General features: G+C 44.2%; 1 protein-coding gene across 1 annotated transcript in view; it reads right to left on the reverse strand.

Annotated features, from left to right (window-relative positions):
- Window positions 1–26,334, reverse strand: part of DOCK6 (dedicator of cytokinesis 6) — a gene marked incomplete at its 5' end in the record, with an annotated part of 204,374 nt that overhangs the window by 27,526 nt on the left and 150,514 nt on the right. Inside the window, 3 exons of the mRNA XM_081316526.1 lie at window positions 10,395–10,538; window positions 11,762–11,954; window positions 12,371–12,471. Of these exons, the coding sequence (XP_081172652.1) occupies window positions 10,395–10,538; window positions 11,762–11,954; window positions 12,371–12,471 (438 nt within the window). The remainder of the gene's footprint in view (window positions 1–10,394; window positions 10,539–11,761; window positions 11,955–12,370; window positions 12,472–26,334) is intronic.

The raw sequence follows: 26,334 nt of genomic DNA on the forward strand, positions 1-26,334 counted from the left end.
TAAGGAACAATTTTCTGTCCCATGGAAGAAAACATCTAATTATTACTATTATACAACCATCTTCTGTCCTGATGCTGGAAATTTAGTTTAGTTTAGTTTAGTTTTATTTGATTTCTATACCGCCCTTCTCCCTAGGGACTCAGGGCGGTTCACAGGGCATATATAAATAACAATACAAAAGTTAAAAGGAAATTAAACCAGTGCCTGATTAAAAACAACAATAATAAATACTAAAAATCAATTTAAAAACCCATATTCCCCCATCAGGCCAGACCAGCTAATTCAAATAAGTGGGTCTTCAACCCGCGACGGAAGGATCGGAGGTCTGATGCCATCCGGAGCTCAACCGGCAGTTGGTTCCATAATGCCGGAGCGCCCACAGAGAAGGCCCTCCCCCTGGGGGCCACCAGTCGACATTCCCTGACCGGAGGCACCCTGAGGAGGCCCTCTCTGTGGGCACGTACTGGGCGGAGGGAAATTGACGCCGGCAGCAGGTGGTCCCCGAGGTAACCCGGACCCATGCCATGTAAGGACTTAAAGATCATGACTAGGACCTTGAACCTCACCCGGAAGACAACTGGTAGCCAATGCAGCTCGCGGAGCAAAGGTGTAACATGGGAGTACCGGGAAACTCCCAGGACAACTCTCGCGGCCGCATTCTGTACCAGTTGGAGCCTCCGAGTGGTCTTCAAGGGAAGCCCCATGTAGAGAGCGTTACAGTAGTCAAGGCGAGAGGTCACGAGCGCATGAGTGACCGTACACAGAGCATCCCGGTCCAGATAGGGCCGCAACTGGCGCACCAGGCGAACCTGGGCGAAAGCCCCCCTAGTCACGGCCACTATATGGTCTTCCAGAGTAAGCCGTGAATCTAGGAGGACTCCCAAGTTGCGAGCCCTATCCACGGGGGGTAAAAGCTCACCCCCCATAGAAAGAGATGGAACATTTTGAATGTCCCGGGATGCCGGAATGTACAGCCACTCAGTCTTGTCAGGGTTGAGTTGAAGTCTGTTCCTCCCCATCCAGACCCGAACCGCCTCCAGGCAACGGGACATCACAGCGAGGGCATCACTGGGGTGGTTTGGGGTAGAAAAGAAAAGTTGGGTATCATCGGCGTATTGATGATACCCAACTCCAAAACCACGAATGATCTCACCCAGCGGTTTCATGTAGATGTTGAACAGGAGAGGCGAGAGAACCGACCCCTGAGGAACACCACAAACGAGAGACCTAGGGGTCGACCTCTGCCCCCCTGCCAACACCGACTGCGAGCGTCCCAGGAGATAGGAGGAGAACCACTGAAGAACTGTGCCTCCCACTCCCAATCCCCTGAGACGCCGCAGCAAGATACCATGGTCGATGGTATCGAAAGCCGCCGAGAGGTCTAATAGGACTAGGACAGAGGAATATCCCCTATCCCGAGCCCTCCAGAGATCATTCACCAGAGCGACCAATGCCGTCTCCGTGCTGTACCCGGGCCTGAAACCCGATTGGTAGGGGTCCAAATAATCCGCTTCATCCAGGACCAGAGGGAGCTGATGCGCCACCACACTCTCAACAACCTTCGCAAGAAAGCGAAGGTTGGAGACTGGACGAAAGTTGTTCAATACAGCTGGGTCCAAGGCAGGCTTCTTGAGGAGAGGTGTCACCACCGCCTCCTTCAAGACGGTGGGGAAATAACCCTCACTCAGAGAAGCAGATATAACCGCCTGGAGCCAGCCTCGTGTCCTCTCCCTAGCTGCATAAACCAGCCAGGAAGGGCACGGGTCCAATAAACATGTGGTGGAGCTCAGCCTCCCCATAATCCTGTCCACTTCATCAGGGGTCACAGAATCAAACTCTTCCCAGATAACATTGACAAGACCGCCCGTGTCCTGATCGCCAGACTCTGCCCAGCTGGAGTCCAAACCGGTCCGAATCCGAGCGATTTTATCCGACAGATGTTGACTAAATTCCTCGGCACGACCCTGCAAGGGATCCTCCCTCACCTCCTGATTAAGAAGTGAGCGAGTCACCCTAAACAGGGCGGCCGGGCGATTATCTGCGGACGCGATGAGGGTGGAGAAGTAATTACACCTCGCCACCCTCATCGCTGCGAGATAAGACCTAATATGGGTTCTTAACTGCAACCGGTCGGGTTCGGATCGGCTAGACCTCCAACAGCTCTCTAGGCCCCGTTTCCGACGCTTCATCTCCCGGAGCTCCGCGGAGAACCATTGAGCTCGCTGGGATCTGCACCGGGTCAGGGGCCGCAAGGGTACAACCCGGTCAAGTGCCTCAGTGGCTGCCCTTTCCCAGGCTTCCACTAAGACATCCGCCGAGTTGTGAGCAGTGGAGGCAGGTGGGGACCCCAGCGCCGCTTGGAATCTATCAGGATCCATTAAGCGTCTGGGGCGGTACCATCTAATTGGCTCCGTAGCCCCACGGCGGGGGGTGGCAAACCGGAAGACCAGCCGCAGGAGATGATGATCGGTCCATGACAGGGGCATAATAAATGGAGAGCCCCCACCAAGATCATCCAACCACCGTCCAGATAAAAAAATCAGGTCAAGGGTGTGGCCTCCCTCATGAGTAGGTTCAGAAATTACTTGCGTCAGGTCCATGGCCGTCATGGAAGCCATGAACTCCCGAGCTAGCTCAGATGAGCCTCCCAGGGATGGTAGATTGAAGTCTCCCAAAACAATAAGTTTGGGAAACTCAACCACCAACCCCGAGAGGATATCGAGCAGCTCGGGCAGGGCTGCCGCTGTGCGACTAGGCGAAATGTACACCAGCAGCAAGCCCAACTGCGCCTCAGAACCAAATCTCACAAAGAGAGACTCACACCCGACTATCTGAGGAACGGTGGTCTCCCGCGGACATAAGGTCTCCCTCATAGTCACCGCCACACCCCCACCCCTACCATGAGCTCGTGGCCGATGTAGCACCCGGAAGCCTGGTGGGCAGAGGTCAACCAAAGGGACCCCACCCTCTGGGCCCAACCAAGTCTCTGTGATGCAAGCCAGGTCCGCGTGTTCACCCTCAACTAAATCCCTGACGAGGGGAGCTTTGTTAACCACGGACCTGGCATTCAGGTACACCAGCCGGAGCTCAGGAGGCTGCACATCCTCGCTCCCGGAACCTCGAGGAAGAGGCAGAGGGTCGGAGCGCCTCACCGCTTGCAAATAGCGGAGACGGCCCTTCCGGTAACGATACGGCCCTCTGTCTATCCACCTGCTGCCATTCCCCATCGTGGGAATCGGTAATCCCACGACCCGCTCATGAGCCCCGGAGACAACCACACCCCGTTCTCCCCCCGAGCGGTCGGACCCAAGTCTGGCCTGAGCCATGGTTGATTGGCCACCCCCCAAAGCCAGACAACCCCTATCACCCACCCCTCTCCCTAACCCCGTAAAAAATTTAGATAAAAAAATGATCAGAGGCCTTCTATTAAATTTATGTTGACGGCCCCTGCCCCTGCCCAGCCATCTCTCAGGGTCCCAAAACTCGGGCCCGTCATCGAGGTTAAGAGTGTTTAAGGAGGCGGGTCGCACCCAGGAGAGGGGGGCTCCCCTGAGGGCATATAAGTCCGTGCTAGTATATTGTCGCATGAGTCTAGCAAGTCCAGGATAGGCGTCCCATTAGTTATGTCCATGGGAGGATCGAAACATGAAGACAGATATCTAGGTCCCCACCCAACTTCACTGCCACTCAGTTGGGTGGCCCCAGAGACAGGCCGCCCCCCCGCCCTCTCACGACGGGTTGCAACTCTGTTCCTGGAGGTGGACCAGATATCCTCTGGGTAGGCAAACCCCATAGAGCTCCCACCTCCATGGGGCTGCAAATGGAAAAGTCAAGCCACTCCCACCATGGCCGATACCCAGGTGTGTCCAAAATCCAAGGGGAGAGGGGGGAGGGTAGGCAGGAAGATGATAAATATATATGTCCATATGTCCAAATGTATTGTGCAAAGTATAACTAACTGAAATGTAAGATTTTTTGTCATTTTAAAATTTATTTTAAGGGGAGAATCTATATCATGGGAAAAGACAATCGACTTGGAGATGGTGACTTGGCAGCTGCTGACAGCACAGAGCAGGAATTAAAAGACAGCATGCTGTGGGAAGATGAGTTTTTGCAGGACTCCCATTTGGGGGCAGAATCCAAGCAGTTAGCAGAGATTAGCTGGTCGTCAGACTGGAACCACTCCAGTGGAGACTACAGAGGCCTGCACTGCCGGAGCCCCCACAAGCAGAATGGTGGAGAGCTGCCAGACCATCTGCCACTGAGAATTTGGGTAAGTGGAAAATCCTGTATGCAGACCAGACTGCCTGCCAGCCCCAGGAGTCCCCTGCCAGGCCCTCAAGACCCACAGAGACAGAGGACCCCAACCTGGGGCCTCTGCAGCAATGGGAGGTTGGGGAACCCCCACAAGTGAAGGGCTAACAACCTCTGAGCTTGCCCCAGCTAATAGAGGCCTTGCAACAGCTGGGGGTGGTGCAGAAGCCTGGAGATCAGAAGCTCGTGGGAGGACAACAAGAGCAAGGGTGGCAGCAGCAGGGCCCGAACGTGCAACCCCTGAACATACAGCAGGACCAGTGGGGTCAACAGCAGTTTTTTTGATGAAAGTATTAGATAAAATGAATTTTGGGGATAAATTCTTACAACCAATTAGGGCATTATATCAAAAACAAACAGCCCGAATAATAGTAAATAATAGTTTGACTGAAGTATGTAATATTGAAAAGGGCACAAGACAAGGGTGTCTGTTATCATCTTTATTATTTGTTTTAACATTGGAGATATTATTGATTATAATACGGAATTCGAAAAAAATTAAGGGAATTCAAATTAGAGATCAGGATTATAGATTGAGGGCGTTTGCAGACGATCTGGTTGTTACGGTGACTCAGCCAAAAAATTCTGTTGTGGACCTGATGGAGATAATAATGCAATATGGGAAGGTTTCTGGATTCAAGGTTAATATACAAAAAACTAAAATATTGGCTAAAATATGACAGTATCGCAAAAGGCCCTTTTAGAAGGGTTAACTGGATTTGAGATTGTTAAAAGGGTTAAATATTTGGGGGTGTATTTGTCACCCTCAAATGCAAAGTTATATAAGAATAATTATGAAAAATTATGGGGAAAAATTCAAAAAGAATTGGAAAGTTGGAAAAATTACAATTGTCTCTATTGGGAAGAATTGCAGCAGTGAAAATGAATGTTTTGCCTAAATTTTTATTCTTATTTCAAATGATACCTATTCTTAAAAAGGACTCAAATTTGGAGGAATGGCAAAAGGGTATCAATAAATTTGTATGGGCAGGGAAAAGGCCACGAGTTAAATTTAAGATTATGCAGGACACGCGTGAAAGAGGTGGTCTCAAAATGCCCAACTTTAAATTATACTATGAAGCTGCTGCTTTGTCAGCGATAAGTGATTGGATTAATTTAACACAAGGGAGATTATTAAATCTTGAAGGCCACGACTTGTTATTTGGCTGGCATGCATATTTATTGTATGATAAGAAGGTAGATAATGTGTTTAAGGTGCATATTTTTAGACATGCTTTGTTGAGAATTTGGAAAAAGTATAGACATAAGTTAAATTACAAGATACCTTTATGGGCAATACCGAAACACGCAATAGAAAATATAAATGTTGGGTTCAAACATGATGTGACTACATACAAGGAAATCCTAAGTTTGGAGAGGAACGTATGGTGTTTGAAGCCGTATAATTTTCTACGAGAAGAGAAGATTGTTCAAACCTGGTTTCAATATGGTTAATTACGGGCCAGGTGGAAAGAAGATCAGAAAATTGGTTTTTCAATGACTGATGAAAATCTGGTAAAGCAAATTAGAAATCAGGGTCCAGCACATATCAAACGGATATATCTTGCATTGATAGAAATTGACTCAGAAACAGAACTTGTTAAAGATTGTATGATAAAGTGGGCTCAGAATATTCAAGAAGTTATCACAATGGATACTTGGGAAAAGATCTGGGTGAGGAACGTAAAATTTACGCAAGCCCAAAATTTAAGAGAGAACTTTTATAAAATGTTTTATAGGTGGCATTTAGATCCTAAAAAGCTTGCAAGTATGTATCCAAACTATCAACCTAAATGTTGGAGGTGTGGTGGCGAAGACGCAACATACTTTCATATATGGTGGACCTGTAAAAAGGTTAAAGCTTTTTGGATTAAAATCTGGTGGAATATGCAGAAGATATTTAAGCAAAGGATAAAGTTTTGTCCGCAATTGTTTTTATTAGGCATAATTACGGATACTACTGTTGTAGACACTAAGTTGATGTTGAACTTAATTACGGCAGCAAGACTTTTAGTAGGTCAATATTGGAAGCAGGAGGAACACCGCCCCGAGTCCCTCGGGAGAAGGGCGGTTTATAAAAAACAAATAAATAAATAAAATAAATAAATAAATAAACTGCCGACTATAGAAGAATGGACTTTAAAAGTTTCTGACCTGGCGGAAATGGCAAAGATATCGGCTTATTTGAAAGACCATTCGCAACAACGTTATATTATGGAGTGGAAAAAGTGGATTGATTACATCCAGAACAAATATGGGACCAAAAAGTTTCATTTAGCATTTGTATAAGTTTTGATGTGATATTAGTATTGCTTGTAGTCATTTATATGAGCTAGAGTGCGATAGACTTAATAGCTTATTGTTGATAGCATATGGTTGTTTATGATTGTTTTTTACTTTTATACCTTGTATTTAGCTCTGGGAAGTCGGGGATGGGGGAGGGGGAAAGGGGATGGGGGAGGGTTAGGGAGGGCTAGGAAGGGTTGGGTGGGGGGTGGGGGGAGGGATTGTTAAAGATAAAATGCATTGAAAAACTTTTCAATAATAAAAAAACAGCAGTGAGGGCCCTGGCAGCCATTAAATCAACAACCAGGATGGGGCCAGCAGCAACTGGAGACACAACAACAGCAGTGGGGGCCCCAGCAACCACTGAACCAACAAACAGGGTGGGGCCAGCAGCAATGGGGGCCCCAGCAAGCAATGATGAGCCCACCCTTCAGAGCAACTTTCGATGGGGACCCAGAGAAACTGATTTTCTTCCTCAACCAAGCACGCTCTCACTTGAATCACTGGGCCCATTTCTACCTGGACCCAGGTGCTATGGTCGATGTGATTGTGTCCAGCCTAGAGGGAGAAGCATCTGAATGGTTGAACAATTTATATAATGAGCAAGCCCAGCAATTAAGTGTTTCCAGTGTGGAGAGCAGGGGCATTGAGCAGCGAAATGCCCAGTCCCCTTCCCCCAACAGCAGAACAGACCAGCTTTTGAGAATTTAAAAAGACTATTTGCTGCTGAACCGGTTCTGACCCCTTCGTAATTCAAGCAGACGCCAGCGACGTGGCAGTCGGAGCTGTGTTACTGGAAAAGAATAAAAGTGGGGTTCTGCAACCTTGTGCCTACATCTCTAAGAAATTCATGGAAGGTGAGTTGAGATGGACAGTCTGAAAGAAGGAGGCCTTCGCAATTAGGTGGGGGTATTAAACTGGTGACGCTATTTAGAAGGGAGCAAGGTGCCTTTTGAAGTATGGACAGATCACAAAAATTTAGAGGTACTAAAAACTCCCCGCAAATTGTCCCCAAAGCAAGTGCGATGGGCACAGTATTTTAACTGTTTTAATTTTACTTTAAAGTACATACCAGGAAGAAAAAAATTCCTAGCTGATGTGCTATCCCAATTGCCACAGTACAAAAGCGAACGCAAACAGGTCTACGAGGCAATTATCCCCAGTTCACAACCTGCGGCACAACTCACACCTCGTAGAACCCCTAATCCTGATGACCCGGGTGTGAAGAAGATAAAATGAGAGCTCCTTACCGATCAATGGTTCAAAGATAATCAAACCTCCCTAACATGCAGGGATGGTTTGGCATACAAGGGGGGAGAATTGTATCTACCTGAAACCCTCCGCCTCAGTGCTCTCAAACACAGCCATGATGTAAAACAGGCTGGACACTTCGGATATTTAAAAACTCTACACCTCATCCGCTGGCAATTTTGGTGGCCGTGGCTAAAACAAGATGTAGAAAACTATGTCAGGAGTTGTACCGTATGTGCCACCATGAAAAGAATTCCAGGGAAAATTCTTGGACTACTGGAGTCGGTGGCAGACCCTTCTCAACCATGGGAAGAAATAGCTATGGACTTTATTGTAGACCTACCCAAAAGTAGAGGAAATGCTGTCATCTGGACTGTGATAGATCTGTTTTCTAAGCAGGCTTATATTATTGCATGTAAAGGACTCCCATCTGCACAACGACTGAGTAAATTGTTCCTGAAACATATCTACCGACTGCATGGCACCCCTAAAGCGAATAATTTCAGATAGAGGAGTGCAGTTCACAGCGAAATTTTGGAGGAATTTCCTTAAATTAATTGCATCATCTCAAGGCTTATCATCTGTTTTTCATCCAGCTACCAATGGGGCTGCAGAATCTGCTAACAAAATGGTGGAGCAATACTCAGATGCTATGTTTCCTACCAACAGACAAACTGGACTGACCTCCTCCCTTTCGCCGAGGTGGCCTACAATAATTCTGTTCACAGCAGCACTGGTTACATGCCTTTCAGAATAGCCACAGGAAAAGAATTCAGCCCAATGCCTGACTACCCTCAGGTGCCCTCCACTTCCCAGACACTTGATCAATGGGTGAGGGGGTGGGAAGAGGTTTGGAGAAACACAAAAACGGTGTTAAAAAAGACTTCTGAGATTTATAAAAAACAGGCTGATAAAAAGAGGGCTTCCCAAAGAACATTCCAAGTTGACAAAAAGGTTTATCTGTCAACTAAATATTTACGTCTCAAATTACCCAGCAAGAAATTGGGACCGAAATTCTTGGGGTCTTTCCCCATTGTGAGAATCATCAACCCGGTCACAGTAAAATTGAAACTCCCCAGACTTTTGGGAAAAATTCACCTGGTTTTGCATTGTAGCTTACTGAAACCTTTACAGGCCTCCACTTCAAGGCCTTCCCGTAAGAAGGCACCCAGACCCCTCATAGTAGTGGGTCAGACCCATTATGAAGTGAATCTAGAATCTTTAAAGGAAAATTGTGGTACCTAGTACAATGGAAGGGATACCCAATGTCTGAAGCCATTTGGGTGAAGTCTAGCGATGTGAAAGCTGACAGACTTATCAAAAAGTTTTATGAGAAACACCCCAACAAACCAAAAGCCAGCCCCTAACTTGTGTTTTATTTACATTACAGGATCTGTCCTTTTGTAAGGGGGGCCGGATGTCAATGCTGCAAACATGTGATTTATGACGTGTAAATAAGGGAGGGAGATTCTGTATGATGTGGGGTGTCAGAGGGAGGAGAAATCAGATTCTGGCATCCAACCTGCTGATGCTTCATTTCATTATTAAGACTTTTTAGATAAAACAATGCCTGAATTTTGTTTGAACTGTCTCATTAGCAGTGGGCTAATACCTCCTTAAGTAACACCAGCTGCCTGCAATTAGTGCAGGTTCGCATCCCACCAGGCTCAAGGTTAACTCAGCCTTCCATCCTTCCGAGGTAGGTAAAATGAGGACCCATATTGTTGGGGGCAATTAAGCTGACTTTGTAATAATGCTGCTTGGGGTGTGTGTGAAAGCCCTAATAAGCAGGCATATACATAGAATGAAGGCTACTGCTAAGCTTGTAAGCCGCCCTGAGTCTTCGGAGAAGGGCGGGATATAAATGGAATTAAAATAAAAATAAATAAAAAATTAATCGGAACCATGACAGCATGTTTTAGGGATAAAATGGATAATAGCCTTTTCCACAGTTGCACGCATTCCCTGAAATCAATTGGGCTGACATGTCTAAAAAGGGGTTTACTAGGTCTTCCCTCAACTAGAGACTCTCTTGTATAGAAATCTAGGGCTATCATAGACCCTTCAAGAACTGAAATCAACAACTAGCAGGAAAACATGCCAGCCTTTTGATGAGCTCAGATGCCAGGAGTCTTTTCCTAGCTTACAGCTCTAACCATAATGTCCTGCTATATGCTGTCCATAATATTGATCGCTCCTGGATTCTATCCCTGATCTGGTATGGTTCAGGTTTATGTGATGAGTGCTTTATATGTGTTATGCTAATACAGACAAGAACTGCTTATATGGAAGGGCAGAAATTATGCCATTCTCTGGCCATTTGAACTACTTCAGACATCATTCTAAATGATTAGTAAGCAAAATGGCTCAATTTGAACATCTGAAAACATGACATGATTTCCCCCCCCCAGTGTGTAGGAAGCCAAGCTGTTTCCTTATCTATTCTCCCACTAGTAAATCAGGTAGGTATCATCAAGGCAATATAGAATGCTTTTGTATGTTGGAAATAAGTGCATTATTCATGCCACATTTGAAGTTCTTACCAAAGTAAATGAAGAAGCTGCTTGCTCAAGCAAGCCTACCAGTCCTTGTTCAGTGAAGTATTTTCCAGAGCAGATGCCCTCTTCATCTGGGGACAAGATGTCATCTGAAACAGCAGACTCTTCTAGCACATTGGAAGATATGTTCTTGGAAACAGAGATAAATTATTGAGTGACCGAGTCAGAGACAAACAGAACTTGGAATACTACGTCCAATTTTGGTCAACATGATACAAAAAAGATGTTGAAACTTTAGAAAGAGTGCAGAGAAGAGCAACAAAGATGATTAGGGGGCTGGAGGCTAAAACAAACTGTATGAGGAACAATTGTAGGAACTGGACATATCTAGTCTAATGAAGAGAAAGACAAGGAATGACAAGATAGCAGTCTTCCAATATCTGAGGGGCTGTCACAGAGAAGAGGGGAGTCAATCTATTCTACAAAGCACCTGAAGGCAGGACAAGAAGCAACAGATGGAAAACTATCAAGGAAAGAAGCAACGTAGAACTATGGCAACATTTCCTGACAGTGAGAACAATTAATCACTGGAACTGATAGCCTCTAGAATTTGTGTGTGCTTCATCTCTAAGGACCCACCTCAGCTAACCATCCAGCTAACTCTTGAAACAGGCATTGTCTCAAAAGGAAACTTTTATTAGGGGCTAGTGACAGTAGGAAAGAAGGCGAGATCTGGGGAAAATCCCGCTAAAACAGTATAGTTAAACCAGCAGTATTCCTCCTCCCACCAGAGTCATAATCTCCATTTGAAATCCAGCCAATCCCCAAAACAAGAGCACATATGCAGGGGAAATAATAAGTATTTGGGGACCTGACACCATCACTGAACATTTTTAAGAGGAGACTGTACAACTATTTCTCTGGAATGGTATGGTCCCTTCCAACTCTGTTATTTTGTATTCTGTAAAGCTCTTCTTTTACTGCCTCATTCTCCCAAAGCCACTCAGATGGAGAGGAATAACTCAATCTAGAATTGAGGTGGGCAACTTGGTCTTCTCAAGATAGCTTAGCTGAAACTCCCATAATTCTTAGCCACTGACCATATTATCCTTGGCTCATAAACTGAATTCCAAAATATCTTTAGGGAATCAGATTAAAGTCCTCTGAGCTACAACTTCCTTGAAACACAGAGGCTTTATTAGGTCTCTATTTCTGATTCTATTGAGAAAACCTGGAAAGTGAGCTTGGTTCTTGTTTCTGGTTCTCTTGAGAAAACTTGGAAGGACCTAAAATGTTTTCTTTCAAAAGCATATATAAAAGTACAGAGTAAACAGTTAGAGGTGTTGCACTACTCTGACATAGTGGTTCAGTCCTTATACAGCAAATGCTCTGCTCTTGCCTTCTTCTCTTACCTGGAAAGTGACACAGCCCACTGGTAAATAGCGGCAGTCTTCCAACATACTCAGATATTCAGCTACCAGTGCAGCAGAATGCACCAAACACTGTGCTGCCTCTGCATGGTTTCCACGTTCGGAATGCTTTGCCGCCATGTTCTGCAGCCATGTTAGCCTCAGATCGGGTGACGCCTGGTATCCCTTGGCTATCCTGAGAAGCAAATTATGGTCAGGGACAAAAGTCTTAACTTTTCTGAATGTCTACTACGCCTTTCTCCCCCTCTTACAGTATTTAAGCTGGAGAGTTTTTGTCATGAATATCTACAGGGTGATCTCTAATGATATTGTTCCTTAGTTTCATTTTGTACCTTTTCTATCTTTTAAAAGCAGACACATTCAGTGTTTTAAATGGAAGACAAGTCCCTTTCTGCTTATATTGGTTAAGTTTTTCCCAACTGTTTGCCTGTCTTGGGTTGTAATTCCTCATCAGCAGAAACAATGGGAGTTCTATCCCCAAACCTCTAAATATCAATGGGAAATATCAAGCAAAGAATTAAGGCTGTGAAAGTAAACTATTCTGGAGTATTCCTACTGCTTCCGCTACTGAGGCACTGACAGTGACCTTACCTATACATAAGGTCTATAAGCATCTCTGGATCCTCCTGATGCTCTTTCATCTTTACTGTATCTGTCAGGATCATGTGCAGGTTAAAGATGAGATCTTGTACCTGAGCAGGAAAAGGAGAAAGCAATTTCTATATAATGATAATGAAAAACTGTTTGTAAAAATCCGACTTCCGGTGGCGGCGCGGCGCCGGAGACAGCTGTTTCAGGCTGCCCGCTGCTCAGCTGAGTTGTTTTCACCCGAAACAGCGCCGATCAGCTGTTCGGGTGGATTTGAAGCCCCCTCCTCGGGAGAAGAGGAGGGGGTGAGGCCCCAGGTAGGGGTTGAGTTCTCCGGGGCCGCCTGAGCTTAAAGCTTGGGCGGCTGAAGGATTGAACTCCCCCGTAGCCTGGGTTGCTCCCAGCTGTTCAGCGTCTCTGCTCCGGGATTTTTGGAGCAGAGCCAGGCGTTTGCGACCACCCCTGCCAAAAGGAAAGACCCTGGAATAAAAAGGAGCAGGCAGAGCGGTACAGGAGGTCAAGGTGAAGAGGACTTTTATCTTTACTCTCTAGCTTAATGGACTTTATAAACTTAAAGTGAAAGTGCGCAACAAGTGAAAGTGAAAAGATGGCGGCTAAACCTCCCTCAAAAACTCTTCGGAGTGCGGGAACTTCCCCGGTGCAACAGACATCGTTGCAAGCTTTGCTTCCTCCTGCTGCATTGACATCGAAGGATTTAGAAGATGCTTTGGAAAAACAATCCCAGGTAATATCAGAAATGCTGGGTGACAAGTTGGCAAAGATGGAGGAGAAACTGGAGAAATTGGAGGAGAGGATAGAAGAGAAGTTTAGTGCGATGAGGGTAGACATTTTGTCTACAGTGCAAAGTGTGGCTGAATGTGTGCAAAGTTTGGACGAAAAAGTGGAGGATCTGAGTCAAAAGAATGCTATATTAGAAGTAAAGGTACTGGAGAATGAAGATTTAAGGGATAGAATGAACGGAGAATTGAGTCTTGTCCAGTATCACCAGATGCAGTATGCTATTAGAATCAGGGGCTTAAAAGAGAATCCTAAAGAAGACCTAAAGCAGCTGATTTCTGAGGCTTTGGAAGAAGTATTGGGTCAGCCAGCATCTGAAATAAAGGGATGCATGGATAAAGTTTTTCGTGTAAACTCATGGATTGCTAGACAGAGAAAGCTACCTAGAGATGTGGTGGTTTATTTTACAAAGAGAGAAACCAGAGATGATGTTATTCAAGCCGCTTATGATACTAAAGTTGTGATTGCTGACCAAGAAGTTTTGGTTTTAAAAGAAATTCCTCCAAAGATTCTAAGGAGAAGGAAGGATTTTGCATTTCTCGTGCAGGAACTTAAGCAACGTGAAATAAAGTTTAGATGGGAGATTCCTGTCGGATTGGTGGTGATGCATGAAGGTAAAAGATACCGTCTGGTTACTGTGACAGAGGCGCGTGACTTCTACAATAATGTTTTAAAAGCGACCCCATTATCACTTCTGGAAGCTGCAAAGGGATTTGGAGAAGGGAAATCCCAAGAGGCTGAAGGTGGACAGAAAGAGGAGAATGGTGTTGGAGGGGATCAAATTATAGCCTCGTCGGCTGTTGCTGGAGAGCAGAGGGTGACACGTGCCGCTTTAAAACGAGCAAAACAAATAAAAGAGCAAGACCAACAGAAGTTTATGGAACTTTCAAAGCGTACTTACAGTGAAGCAGTGGGAGGAGCGCGGCCCAAAGAAGACAGAGGGGCTATTAAAGATGTGCTCCAACAGCTTCGGGATGCCACGCATGGCGACTAAATTTCTAACCTGGAATGTTAATGGACTAAATTCACCACAGAAGAGAAAGAAAGTTTTTCAGTATTTAAAACAATTCAAGATTGATGTTATATGTTTGCAAGAAACGCATATTAGGGTTATGGACCAAAAGTATTTATCCAACTCAAGATTGGGCACGCAATTTGTTGCCTCTGCGATGAATAAGAAAAATGGAGTGGTTGTTTATGTTAAAAGCGCTTTATCAGCGGAATTAATTGAAGCAGATAAGCATGGTAGATATGTTATGATAGATTTGCTGCTAGAAGGCAAAAAAACGCTTTTAGTTGGACTGTATGCTCCTAATCAACAGCAAGCTGATTTTTTTAGCTCACTTCATACAAAGCTTACACAATTGGATTACAAATCGTTTATTTTTATGGGGGATTGGAATGGTGTTTTGGATGTACAGATGGATAAGGCTGGTTTTTTTAAGCGCTCTCCGAGTCATGCCAGATTGCCTAAATCTTTTTTTGAAATGAAGGACGATTTGGAACTGCGAGATATTTGGCGTGACACTCACCTGCATGAAAAGGATTATACTTTTTTTTCTGATAGACATCAATCTTTTTCCAGGATTGATTTTATTTTGCTGACTAATGACTTTTTTTCTAGGATTAAGAAGGTAAAGATTTGTGCAAGAGCTATTTCTGACCATAGTCCAGTTTGGTTAGAGATCAATAAGGACAATAGAGATAGGCGCTCGTGGCGCGTAAATGAGAACTTGTTTAGAAATCAGAGAAATGTGGAAGAATGTAAACAGCAGATGAAGGATTTTTTTGAAATTAATATGAATAAAGATACTTCTATGGACATGGCTTGGGATGCTAGCAAGGCCTATATGAGAGGGGTGTTGATATATATGAATAATAAACACAGACGTACTTTGGAAGCCAGAAGGAAAGAATTGGAGAATGAAATTAGGGAAAAAGAAAAGGCCTTGATTTTGAACCCATTGGATGCGAAGACTAAGGAGGTTATTAAGCTATTAAGAGGACAATTTGACAAATTAATGGCTGATCAAGTGGCAACCAATTTGCGGTTTGCTAGGCATAATACTTTTTGCAATGCTAACAAGCCAGGTAGATGGCTAGCTTATAGACTAAGGAAAAAGCAAAGGGCTTCTAATATAGATAAAATTGAACATAAGGGAAAGGTTGTGTTTCAACAGGATCTTATTAAGGAAACCTTTCTGGACTTTTATTCTAAATTATATGCTAAGGAGAAGATTAATGAAAAAGATATTGATGTATATTTGGAGAATGCTAGCATCCCGGTTCTTACGCAGGCACAAAAAGAGGAGATTAACCAATTGATAACAGAAGAAGAAATTCTTACAGCAATTAAGGAATTGAAGTTGGATAAAGTGCCAGGTACGGATGGTTTGACTGCGGTTTACTACAAAAATTTACAAATGGAGTTGATAATGCCGTTAAAGGAACTGTTTCAGATAATTCAGAGAGGGGGAAAGGTGCCTCCGTCTTGGAGAACTGCTTTTATCTCTTTGATACCGAAGGAAGATCAAGTTGCTACTCAAGTAAAAAACTATAGACCGATATCACTTTTAAACACAGATTATAAGATATTTGCTAAGGTGTTGGCTAATAGACTGATGAGGGTTCTGCAACAGGTGATTCATGGGGATCAAACTGGGTTTATTAGTGGTAGGCAAATGAAAAATAATGTGAGGCATATAGTTGATGTGTTTTGGAAAGGAACAACCAGATCCCTGCGGCGCTAATTTTTTTAGATGCTGAAAAAGCTTTTGATCAATTGAATTGGCAATTTTTGATGAAAGTTTTAGATAAGATGAATTTTGGGGATAAATTTTTGCAACCAATTAGGGCATTATATCAAAAACAAACTGCCCGAATAATAGTTAACAATAGTTTGACTGAAGCTTGTAATATTGAGAAGGGCACAAGGCAAGGGTGTCCGTTATCGCCTTTGTTATTTGTGTTAACATTGGAGATATTATTGATAAAAATACGGAAAGAATTAAGGGTATACAAATTAGAGATCAGGATTATAGATTGAGAGCGTTCGCAGATGATCTGGTTGTTACGGTGACCCAGCCGGAGAACTCTGTTGTGGACCTGATGGAGATAATAATGCAATATGGGAAGGTTTCTGGATTTAAAGTTAATGCACAAAAAACTAAAATTCTGGCCAAAAATATGACAGCATCGCAAAAGGCCCTTTTAGAAGGATTAACTGGATTTGAGATTGTTAAAAGGGTCAAATATTTGGGGGTGTTTTTGTCACCCTCTAATACAAAGTTATATAAAAATAACTATGAAAGATTATGGGGAAAAATTCAAAAAGAAATGGAGAGCTGGGAAAAATTGCAACTGTCTTTGTTGGGGCGAATCGCAGCAGTGAAAATGAATGTCCTGCCTAAATTTTTATTTTTATTTCAAATGATACCGGTTCTTAAGAAAGATTCTAATCTGGAGGAATGGCAGCGAGGTATCAACAAATTTGTTTGGGCAGGGAAAAGGCCACGAGTTAAACTTAAGATTATGCAGGATACTCGTGAAAGAGGTGGTCTTAAAATGCCCAATCTTAAATTATATTATGAAGCTGCTGCGTTAGCAGGAATAAGTGATTGGATTAATTTGACACAAGAGAGATTATTAAATCTTGAGGGCCACGACTTGTTGTTTGGCTGGCATGCATATTTGTTGTATGATAAGAAGGTAGATAATGTGTTTAAAGTGCATATTTTAAGACAGGCATTGTTGAGAGTTTGGAAGAAGTATAGACATAAGCTAGACTGTAAGATACCATTGTGGGCAATCCCAAAACACGCAATAGAAAATATAAATGTTGGTTTTAAACATGATGTGACTACGTATAAGGAGATTTTAAGTCTGGAAAGAAATGTCTGGTGTCTGAAACCGTACAGCCTCTTGCGAGATGAGAAGATTATTCAAACTTGGTTTCAATATATCCAGCTACGGGCCAGGTGGAAAGAAGATCAGAAAACTGGTTTTACAATGACTGATGAAAATCTGATAAAGCAAATTAGAAATCAGGGTCCAGCACATATCAAACGGATATATCTTGCATTGATAGAAATTGACTCAGAAACAGAACTTGTTAAAGATTGTATGATAAAATGGGCTCAAAATATCCAAGAAGTTATTACAATGGACACATGGGAAAAGATTTGGGTGAGGAACGTAAAATTTACACAAGCTCAAAATTTAAGAGAGAACTTTTATAAAATGTTTTATAGATGGCATTTAGATCCTAAAAAGCTTGCAAGTATGTATCCGAATTATCAGCCCAAATGCTGGAGGTGTGGTGACGAAGATGCAACATATTTTCACATATGGTGGACTTGTAAAAAGGTTAAGGCTTTTTGGATAAAAATTTGGTGGAACATGCAGAAGATCTTCAAGCAAAAGATAAAGTTTTGTCCGCAATTCTTTTTGCTGGGTATAATTACAGAAGCTACTGTTGTGGACACTAAGTTGATGTTGAATTTAATTACAGCAGCAAGACTTTTAATAGGTCAGTATTGGAAGAAGGAGGAATTGCCGACTATAGAGGAATGGACTTTAAAGGTTTCTGACCTGGCAGAAATGGCAAAGATCTCGGCTTATTTGAAAGATCATTCGCAAGAACGCTATATTATGGAGTGGAAAAAATGGATTGAATATATCCAGAAGAAATATGGGACTAAAAAGTTTCATTTAGCATTTGAATAAGTCTTCCTTTCTTTTTTCTTTCTTTTTATATGTAATATTAATATTGCTTGTAGTTATCTTATATGAGCTAGAGAGCGATAGATTTAAGAGTTTATTGTTGTTAGCATATGGATGTTTATGATTGTTCTTTGTTTTTATACCTTGTACTTAGCTCTGGGAAGTCGGGGGGGGGAGAGGGGGGTAGGGGTAGGGAGGGATAGGTAGGGGAGGGGGAGGGGGGATTGTTAAAGATAAAATGTATTTTAAAACTTTTTAATAAAAAAAGAAAAGAAAAACTGTTTGTAAAAATCCATGTAAACATGGTAGATACTAGCTTGAAGATGCCTGCAAGGTAACCATTTCCTTTTTTTTTTTGTTTAGTCATGGAAATCTTACTGTTATCATGCAAAATGTTTTTATTTCATGTCTGGAATAAACAGAAACACTTATCTCCATTGTAATAGTATTAAATGTTCAGAAAGTCAAGCCCTTCCTTTTGGCAAGCATATTACTACTCTGTACACCTGTCAGAACCCATTCTTATTTTATTTCTATCTATCCCCTCTGACCCAAAAGCAAATCTCACCTTTCCCTGGGTTCTGCCATACTCTCCAGGGGGAGGGGGGATGTGCCCGCAGGTTTATTGCCTGCTTCCTCTATCCGCTACAATGTAATCTTTTGCTTTCATTTATGGTCTGTTTCCTCTATTCACTACAATGTAACATTTTGCTTTCCTGCTTTATATCTCTCTCTGAACCTTATCTCCCTCAACTGTCAGCTAGAACAAGGGAAAGAATAAGGAATGTAAACTACGTTCCTGGTTTATTTCTACGCTCTCAGAGAAAGGTGTGAAGAGCCGTCAAACCATTGCTGTGTGAACTGGAGTTGGGCTGATGATCTCCCCTTTTCCCACGATGGACCTAACACCTGGGGATTGGTCGTCCCACACTGGATGGATGGACTATGGAGTGGGGTCTTGCTTGGGGATCCTTAACCTATCATTCTGCACGGGAAATCTCAGATCCCGTCTATTATGCCTGCTATCAACTACTCTTAATAAAAGTTCCTGTTGGAAGAAATCACTTCCAAGAGTTCTGCTTTCTTAAGATGTGTGATTGAAGTGAATACTGACATTAGACAGGATCTGCAGTAATAGTCAACCTGGAAGGAAGACCGTTACCAGGGGATTTTACAAATTCTACAAAGTCGGACAATGGGGCAGGGAAGAAAGAACCCGCCGCGAAGGGGGAGCCCTCCTTCCAGCCGGAACCCTGCCAGCTGTCGGGATCCGAGACGTCCTACTCCTCAAAAGAAGTGGTGGAAACGCACAGCCACAAACTTCGGTGGTCGATGGGCACTGGAAAGAAAGATGAGTGGGGAAAAAAGGTTGAGAAAGGTAACCCTGAAACGAGGAAGCCACCAACCCGGATGGAAGCAAGAAATGGAGAGATCCCTTCACCTTAGCAAAGAGGAAGGGGATTGCGCAGAGCACTTGAATTGGATTTTAGAGAAAGCTATAGACCTGATGAAAAGAACCTTCGGCTCTCTTGGGGATGAGAAACCTAAACCTCGCGGCCGCACCATTACCTTGGGCTGCAGACAGAGAGACAATGAGGGGGAATAGGAAGCAGAAGTCCCGGGGATGTCCAAGACCGCTGAGACAGCAGCTATCGCTTTGGCCACCTCCACTCCCCGCCAACCTGCAGCTGCCAAACGAGATAGGAGACATCATGGTGACGACGAAGGCACCAATCCATTCAAAGTTTCCAGCTGCTGGACACGAAATTCAGGGGAGAATCACGACGCTTGGGATTTTTCCTAACCCAAGTCCTCAGCTACATGGAAGAATACAGTTGAGACATCCCCAATGACAAGTATCATGCAATCCGCTCTGGAGGCGGTGGCTGCAGACTGGATGGTGGACCTGCATGATTCCAATGCCTTAGAGCTTCACAATTTCAACCATTTCATGTCCTCACTGAGAAGGCAATTCGAGGACCACCTGGCTGACCAAAAAGATCAAAACAGTGAAGCAAGGCAGACAGCTGGTAGCTGAATATATGCAAGAATTCCAGGCCATTGCCAGCAAACTGAACTGGCCGGAAGACATCCTCCTTAGCCACTTCAACGACGGCCTAAACTATGACCTGTACGATGCTTGCCTACCCCAAGAGGACCCATGCCGACTAGACGAATGGTACGTCCTGGTGGAGGAAGCAGAGATCAACCTGCTGAAGAGGCACCACCGAGAAAACCATGGGGCTGCTCAACCCCTGAACCATTGTGCGAAGCAGCAAAACCACCAGCCACAGCTAAGAAGTCAACAGGCTATTTCAAATGCAGGAGAGAGGGGCAATGCACCATAGAGTGCCGCTCGAAAGCCCCTCAATACAAACAGATCGATCACCGGCCAGTAAATCAGGGAAGTCCCCAGCCAAGCCACGAGAATCCGCCATGAAGGCAACAGAAGCCGTAGAGTCCCTACCCTCAGCCAAGCGTGGGCAGGGAACTCCGGCCTACATTGCAGGGGCGATGGATTCCTTGGATGACAACTCGGAGGCCGAACCCCTGGTAAGTGGACCCATCACGCCCATCCTCAAGATAGTGACTATATTAGCCCCCTACATGCCAAAAGCCATCAATGTGAAAGCCCTAATAGATTCTGGATGCACCCGTTGCCTCATTAGCCCGACGCTAGTGGGAAATTTGGGCATCCAGGTGAGGAGGCTGAAACAGCTGATCTCATTCTTCCAGTTAGGTGGGTCCATAGCAGGGTGTGTGTGCCTACCCTGGCCACTTTACCAATCCACCTATCTCTGGGGAACCACGAGGAAGACAGAACGTTTGTAGTAAACCCAGGCATTGAATGCCAAGTGATCCTACGGCTGGCGTGGCTAAAGAAGTGGAACCCCCAGGTAGATTGGAGAACAGCAGAGCTCAGATTTCCAAAAGGGGACTGTGCGATCTTGATACCCCAAGGAACCCTACCAAACCCAGAAATGAAGAAAGCGTCGATGGGAGACGAAAAGGGTTTACCCGAAGTGCCGGAGGAATACCGAGACCTTGCTGAAGTTTGCTGAAGGAGCAAAAACCCCGAAGCCCAGATTGTAATCCACGAGCCCTAAAGAGCAGGAGGAAATGAAAAGATTCATAGACAAAAACTAAGAAAGGAGATTTATCAAACCTGCCAAGTCCAAAGTAGCCACCCCGGTCCTTTTCAGAGAAAAGAAGGACGGCACTTTGCACTTTGCATGGATTACCGCACCTTGAATGTAATCAGTGAAAGCAACCTGTACCCCCTACCCCTCATGAAGGACATGTTATCCCACCTATCGAAAGGAAGAATTTTCACCAAATTAGACCTAAGGGAAGCGTACTACTGCGTTAGGATTAAGGAAGGGGACAAATGGAAAACTGCATTTAATTGCCCAATGGGATGCTACCAATTCAAAGTTTTGACGTTTGGACTACAAGGGGCCCCTGTGGTATTTTTGCAAATAATCGACGAGGTGCTAAGGGAGCACCTATTCAAGGGGGTCCTAGTTTATTTAGATGACATTCTTATCTTTACCGAGTCCAAAGAGGAGCATGTCAAACTGGCCAGAGAGGTTTTAAAGAAGCTGCAAGCTGCCCGCTTATATGCCAAACTATCGAAATGTGAATTCCACCAGGAAAAAATAGACTATCTGGGTTATCAAATATCCCCACAGGGTATCAAAATGGACCCTGAGAAGGTCAGGGCAGTATTGGAATGAGCACCACCCCGCACGAGGAAGCAATTGCAAAGCTTCATGGGCTTCGCAAACGTTTATTGCCAATTCATCCCTTTGTATGCCCAAATAGCCTTGCCCATCACAAACTTGTTCAAAATGAAGAGGGAAAACTCAGTAAAACCCAGCCAGCCACTGAGATGGACAATGCAGTGCCAAGAGGCATTTGAGAGATTAAAAATACTCTTTTCCGCTGAACCTGTACTGAGGCATCTGGATCCAGATAAACCTTTTGTAATACAGGCGGACACAAGTGATGTAGCGGTGGAGGCTGTACTATTACAAGAAAATGTAATAGTACATAAAACTTTCTGAAACGGAGCAATGCTGGGCGGTGTGGGAGAAAGAAGCGTATGCTGTGGGATGGTCGTTACTCACATGGCGCCACTTCCTTGAAGGGAATAAAATCCCTTTTCAGGTTTGGACGGATCACAAACATTTGGAAGCACTAAAAACACCCAGAAAGCTCACCTCTAAGCAATCCCACTGGTCCCAGCACTTTCACCAATTCCACTTTACGGTCAAACACTTACCAGGGAGGAAGAACGTCCTGACAGATGCCCTGTCTCGCATGCCCCAATGTAACAGCACATGACCCACCGGTTCTAAACCACTCATGCCTGAACCACAGGCAGTACCTGTAACTACCAGGGCCCAAGCTAAAATAAAGCCGCAGCTGGGTAGCCAAACCAGAAAACTTTAGAAACAGATGAATGGTTCCAGAAGAATAAACATGTGTGCACAATCAAGGACGGACTGCCATGGGTGGGGGAGAAGTTATATATACCAACCACCCAGAGAGTCACTTTCATATAGTTGTGCCATGATACAAAATCAGCAGGGCATTTTGGAATTGTAAAAACACTAAAAGGTAAAGGTTCCCCCACACATGCATGCTTGTCGTTTCCAACTCTAGGGGCCGGTGCTCATCTCCGTCTCAAAGCTAAAGCGCCAGCGCTTGTCTGAGGACGTCTCCGTGGTCATGTGGCCAGCATGACTAGATGCCAAAGGCGCACGGAACACTGTTACCTTCCCACCATAGTGGTCCCTATTTTTCTACTTGCATTTTTACGTGCTTTCGAACTGCTAGGTTGGCAGAAGCTGGGACGAGTAACAGGCGCTCACTCTGTTACGCGGCACTCAGGATTTGACCCACCAAACTGCCGACCATCTGATCAACAAGCTCAACGTCCTAACCCACTGAGCCACCACGTCCCTTTTTGTAAAAACACTACATTTAATCAAAAGACAATTTTGGTGGCCATCCATGAAAAAGGACATAGAAAGCTATGTGGCCAGCTGCCCAACTTGCGCAGCTGCTAAGAGGTTGCAAGGGAGATCGCCCGGACTGCTACAACCAGTGGCAAATCCCTTGGCCATATGGAAAGAAATATCCATGGATTTTATAGTGGAGTTACCAGAAAGCAATGGAAATAGTGTCAATCTGTGGGGTTACAGACCTGTTTCCAAAAAGGTGCACTTTATCCCTTGCCCAAAAATCCCTACTGTGAAAATGTATATAAATGTAATAATAAAATAAATAAAATAAATAAAACCTTAGCGAAACTATTCATGCAGCACATCTACAGATTGCATGGGGCACCCCAACGCATCATATCAGATAGGGGAGTGCAATTCACACCAGAAAAAAAAATTATCCCTCTTAGGAACCACCCAGGGGCTGTCATCTAGTTGTCATCCTCAGACTAATGGATCAACTGAATGTTTGAACTCAGTACCTGAGCAATATTTAAGGTGCTTTATTAATTTCCAGCAAACGAATTGGACGGACCTACTTCCTTTCACAAAAGTTGCCTACATCACAGTCCACTCCAGCACAGGCTACACTCCATTTCAAGTAGCCACTGGCCAAAGTTTCAACCCTATGCCAGAACTAACCCCAAACGAACCAGCAATCCCATCACTGAAAGAATGGATATCCCAATTACAAAACACCTGGCCAGTGATTAGGAAAGCCTTAGATGAAGCTAGACAGGCACACAAAACACAAGCAGATAAAAAAAAGAGTCGAACCTAAACCATTCACTGTAGGATAAATGGTATATTTGTCTACAAAATACCTAAAATCCCTACAGCTCGGTAAAAAACCTGGTCCAAAATATATAGGACCTTTTGCAATTAAAAGAATCATAAGCCCAGTAACGGTAGAATTAGAATTATCAGAAAACCTCAGACAAATACACCCAATCTTTCACTGCAGCTTGCTGAAGTGAGAGCAACAGTTGCCCTTACGGCCAAAACTCCCCCCTCTACCACATGGTTGAAGGAGAACAACATTTCAAAATAAAAGAAATCCTAGATTCTAGGAAGTACCATGAGGCAACCCAATTCCTAGTAGCGTGGAAACACCTTCCCTCTTCAAAGAATGAGTGGGTCCACAAACGTCATGTTAGAGTACCCAAAATGCTAAAAAAGTTTCATACAGGATTTCCCAACAAACCCAATTAACCTATATACCTGTTTTGTTCTCTGTACAGATGGATCTCTCCTATTTTAAGGGGAGCAGGATGTCAGAACCCATTCCTATTTCATTTCTATCTATCCCCTCTGACCCAAAATCAAATCTCACCTCTCTCTGGGTTCTGCCATACTCCCAAGGGGGAGGGGGTATGTGCCTGTTTAGGCATATGATGATAGCCTACAATGTTGGGTTGAAAATATATTAACCATGATGTTGTGACTTTAAGATGTTAATTAGCCAATGGGTGTGTAAGTGTTCTCATGGCCATAAGAGGGAGCTAGGAACGTAGCTTCTTTCTCTCTAAATTCACTGCTCTCTCTACTATTACTGTTTTTGCTGTTTTGCTGTACTGTTGGTTTACTACTGTGATAAACCTGTATAACTGTGTATTGACCTCTGGACTGCTAAGAAGACTTTGTATTTTGGATTACTCCTTGGACTGTTGCTATTGTGTATGACCTGGACTGTTTATTGTTGACCGTGCATTTTTGTTTTTACACCACCTCTAAAGTAAAATACTTTTTGTTTTCACAACTCAGTGTACTCTTGTGGTTAATGTGTGACTCTTACTGCTCTCAGTACCCTTCCTTGTCTGTGCAACTCCTTGGTAGCACAAGAAGACCTCTGCACAACAATTCCTAACACTGGTTATGAGCCCAGGCCTGTACTGAGAGTAAGTACACACAGTATCTTAGCTGAGTTTCTGTTAGCTATTTGGTGTAAAATGGCACAAGAACAGTTGTCAGGCATCTCCTGGATAACCCAGTTGGATGGAACAAACTATGTTTCCTGGTCCACAAAATGTAGCTTGCTTTTGCACAAGGAAGAACTATGGACTGTAGTTAATAACTCACCAGATACTACTGCCTGGGATCCAGATGACGAGGATGATGCAAAGAAGATAGACAACTTTAAATGAAAAAATGAGAAAGCTATTTGCATTATTGGACTAACACTGAGTGACCAGCAGCTTGTCCATATTCGGGGTGAGGCATCTGCTGCTAGGTGTTGGAACATTTTGCGAAGGCTTTATGTTCGCGACAGTGTGGGTGCACATATACACCTTACACGTAAGCTGTTTAGAATTTGTCTGCAAAAGAATGGAGATATGCTGACTCATTTGAACTACATGAAGACAACTCTTCAAGAGCTTCATGAAAAGGAGCTAATTTTTTGAGAGTTGCATCAGGTCTACATTGTCTTATCCTCTTTGGATGAGTTATGATGAGTATGTTTCTTCTTTGGAAGTGCTGACCAGAGAGGAACTGATTTTGACTAACATTACTGGGAGACTGCTGGAAGAGTCCAGAAGAAGGCGTGACAGAGACCAGCTGAGAGAGACGCAACCACGAGAGGAGCAGCCATTCACCACTGCTTACAACGTCAAGAAATGTGGGGCTAGAGGGCATATAGCCAAATTCTGTAGAAAGGGTAAAAAACAGAATGTGAATAGCAGTGGGAAGGCTAAGAAGGGCATTGGTTTGGCTGTTTCTGGTGAACAAACATCCAGAAAGAACGAGTTGTGGGTTGTTGATAGTGGGGCTTCACAATGCATTACTAAAGTGAAAGAGAGGTTTGTTAATATGAAAAACAGCAACCAATATGTTTCACTGGCAAACGGTTGGAAGATGAAGGCCTCTGGTGAAGGTAATTCCTATTGTCCATGCATTGATGAACAGTTACCTATGTTATATATACCTAAGCTAAGATTCAACCTGTTATCTGTAAGGGAATTGGTTTAATTTAATTAATTTAATTTAATATTTGCATTTGTATACCGCCCTTTCCCTGAGGACTCAGGGCGGTTTACAGGGAATTAAAAATCAAAACATACAAAAGTTAAAACCAATTAAAAAGCATTAAATTCACCCTGTACATTAAAACCCCAGTTAAAATTTTCTCCTCAGCCTGGGCCCGAGAGCTCAAAGAGCCAGGTCTTCAGGCCCCGGCGGAATGATCGGAGGTCGGGAGCAGTCCTCAACTCTACCGGCAGCTGGTTCCAGAGGGCAGGCGCTCCCACTGAGAAGGCCCTATCCCTGGGTGTCACCCGCCGGCAATCTCTCACCGGCGGAACCCTGAGCAGACCCTCCCTGTGAGAGCGCACTGGGCGAAGGGCGTTTGATGCCGGCAGCAGGTGTTCCCTCAAATAACCCGGACCCAGGCCATGTAGGGCTTTATAGGTGATAACCAGCACCTTGAATTTCACCCGGAGG

Source organism: Vipera berus (assembly GCF_964194415.1).
Source record: "Vipera berus genome assembly, chromosome: 2".
Lineage (NCBI taxonomy): Eukaryota > Metazoa > Chordata > Lepidosauria > Squamata > Viperidae > Vipera > Vipera berus.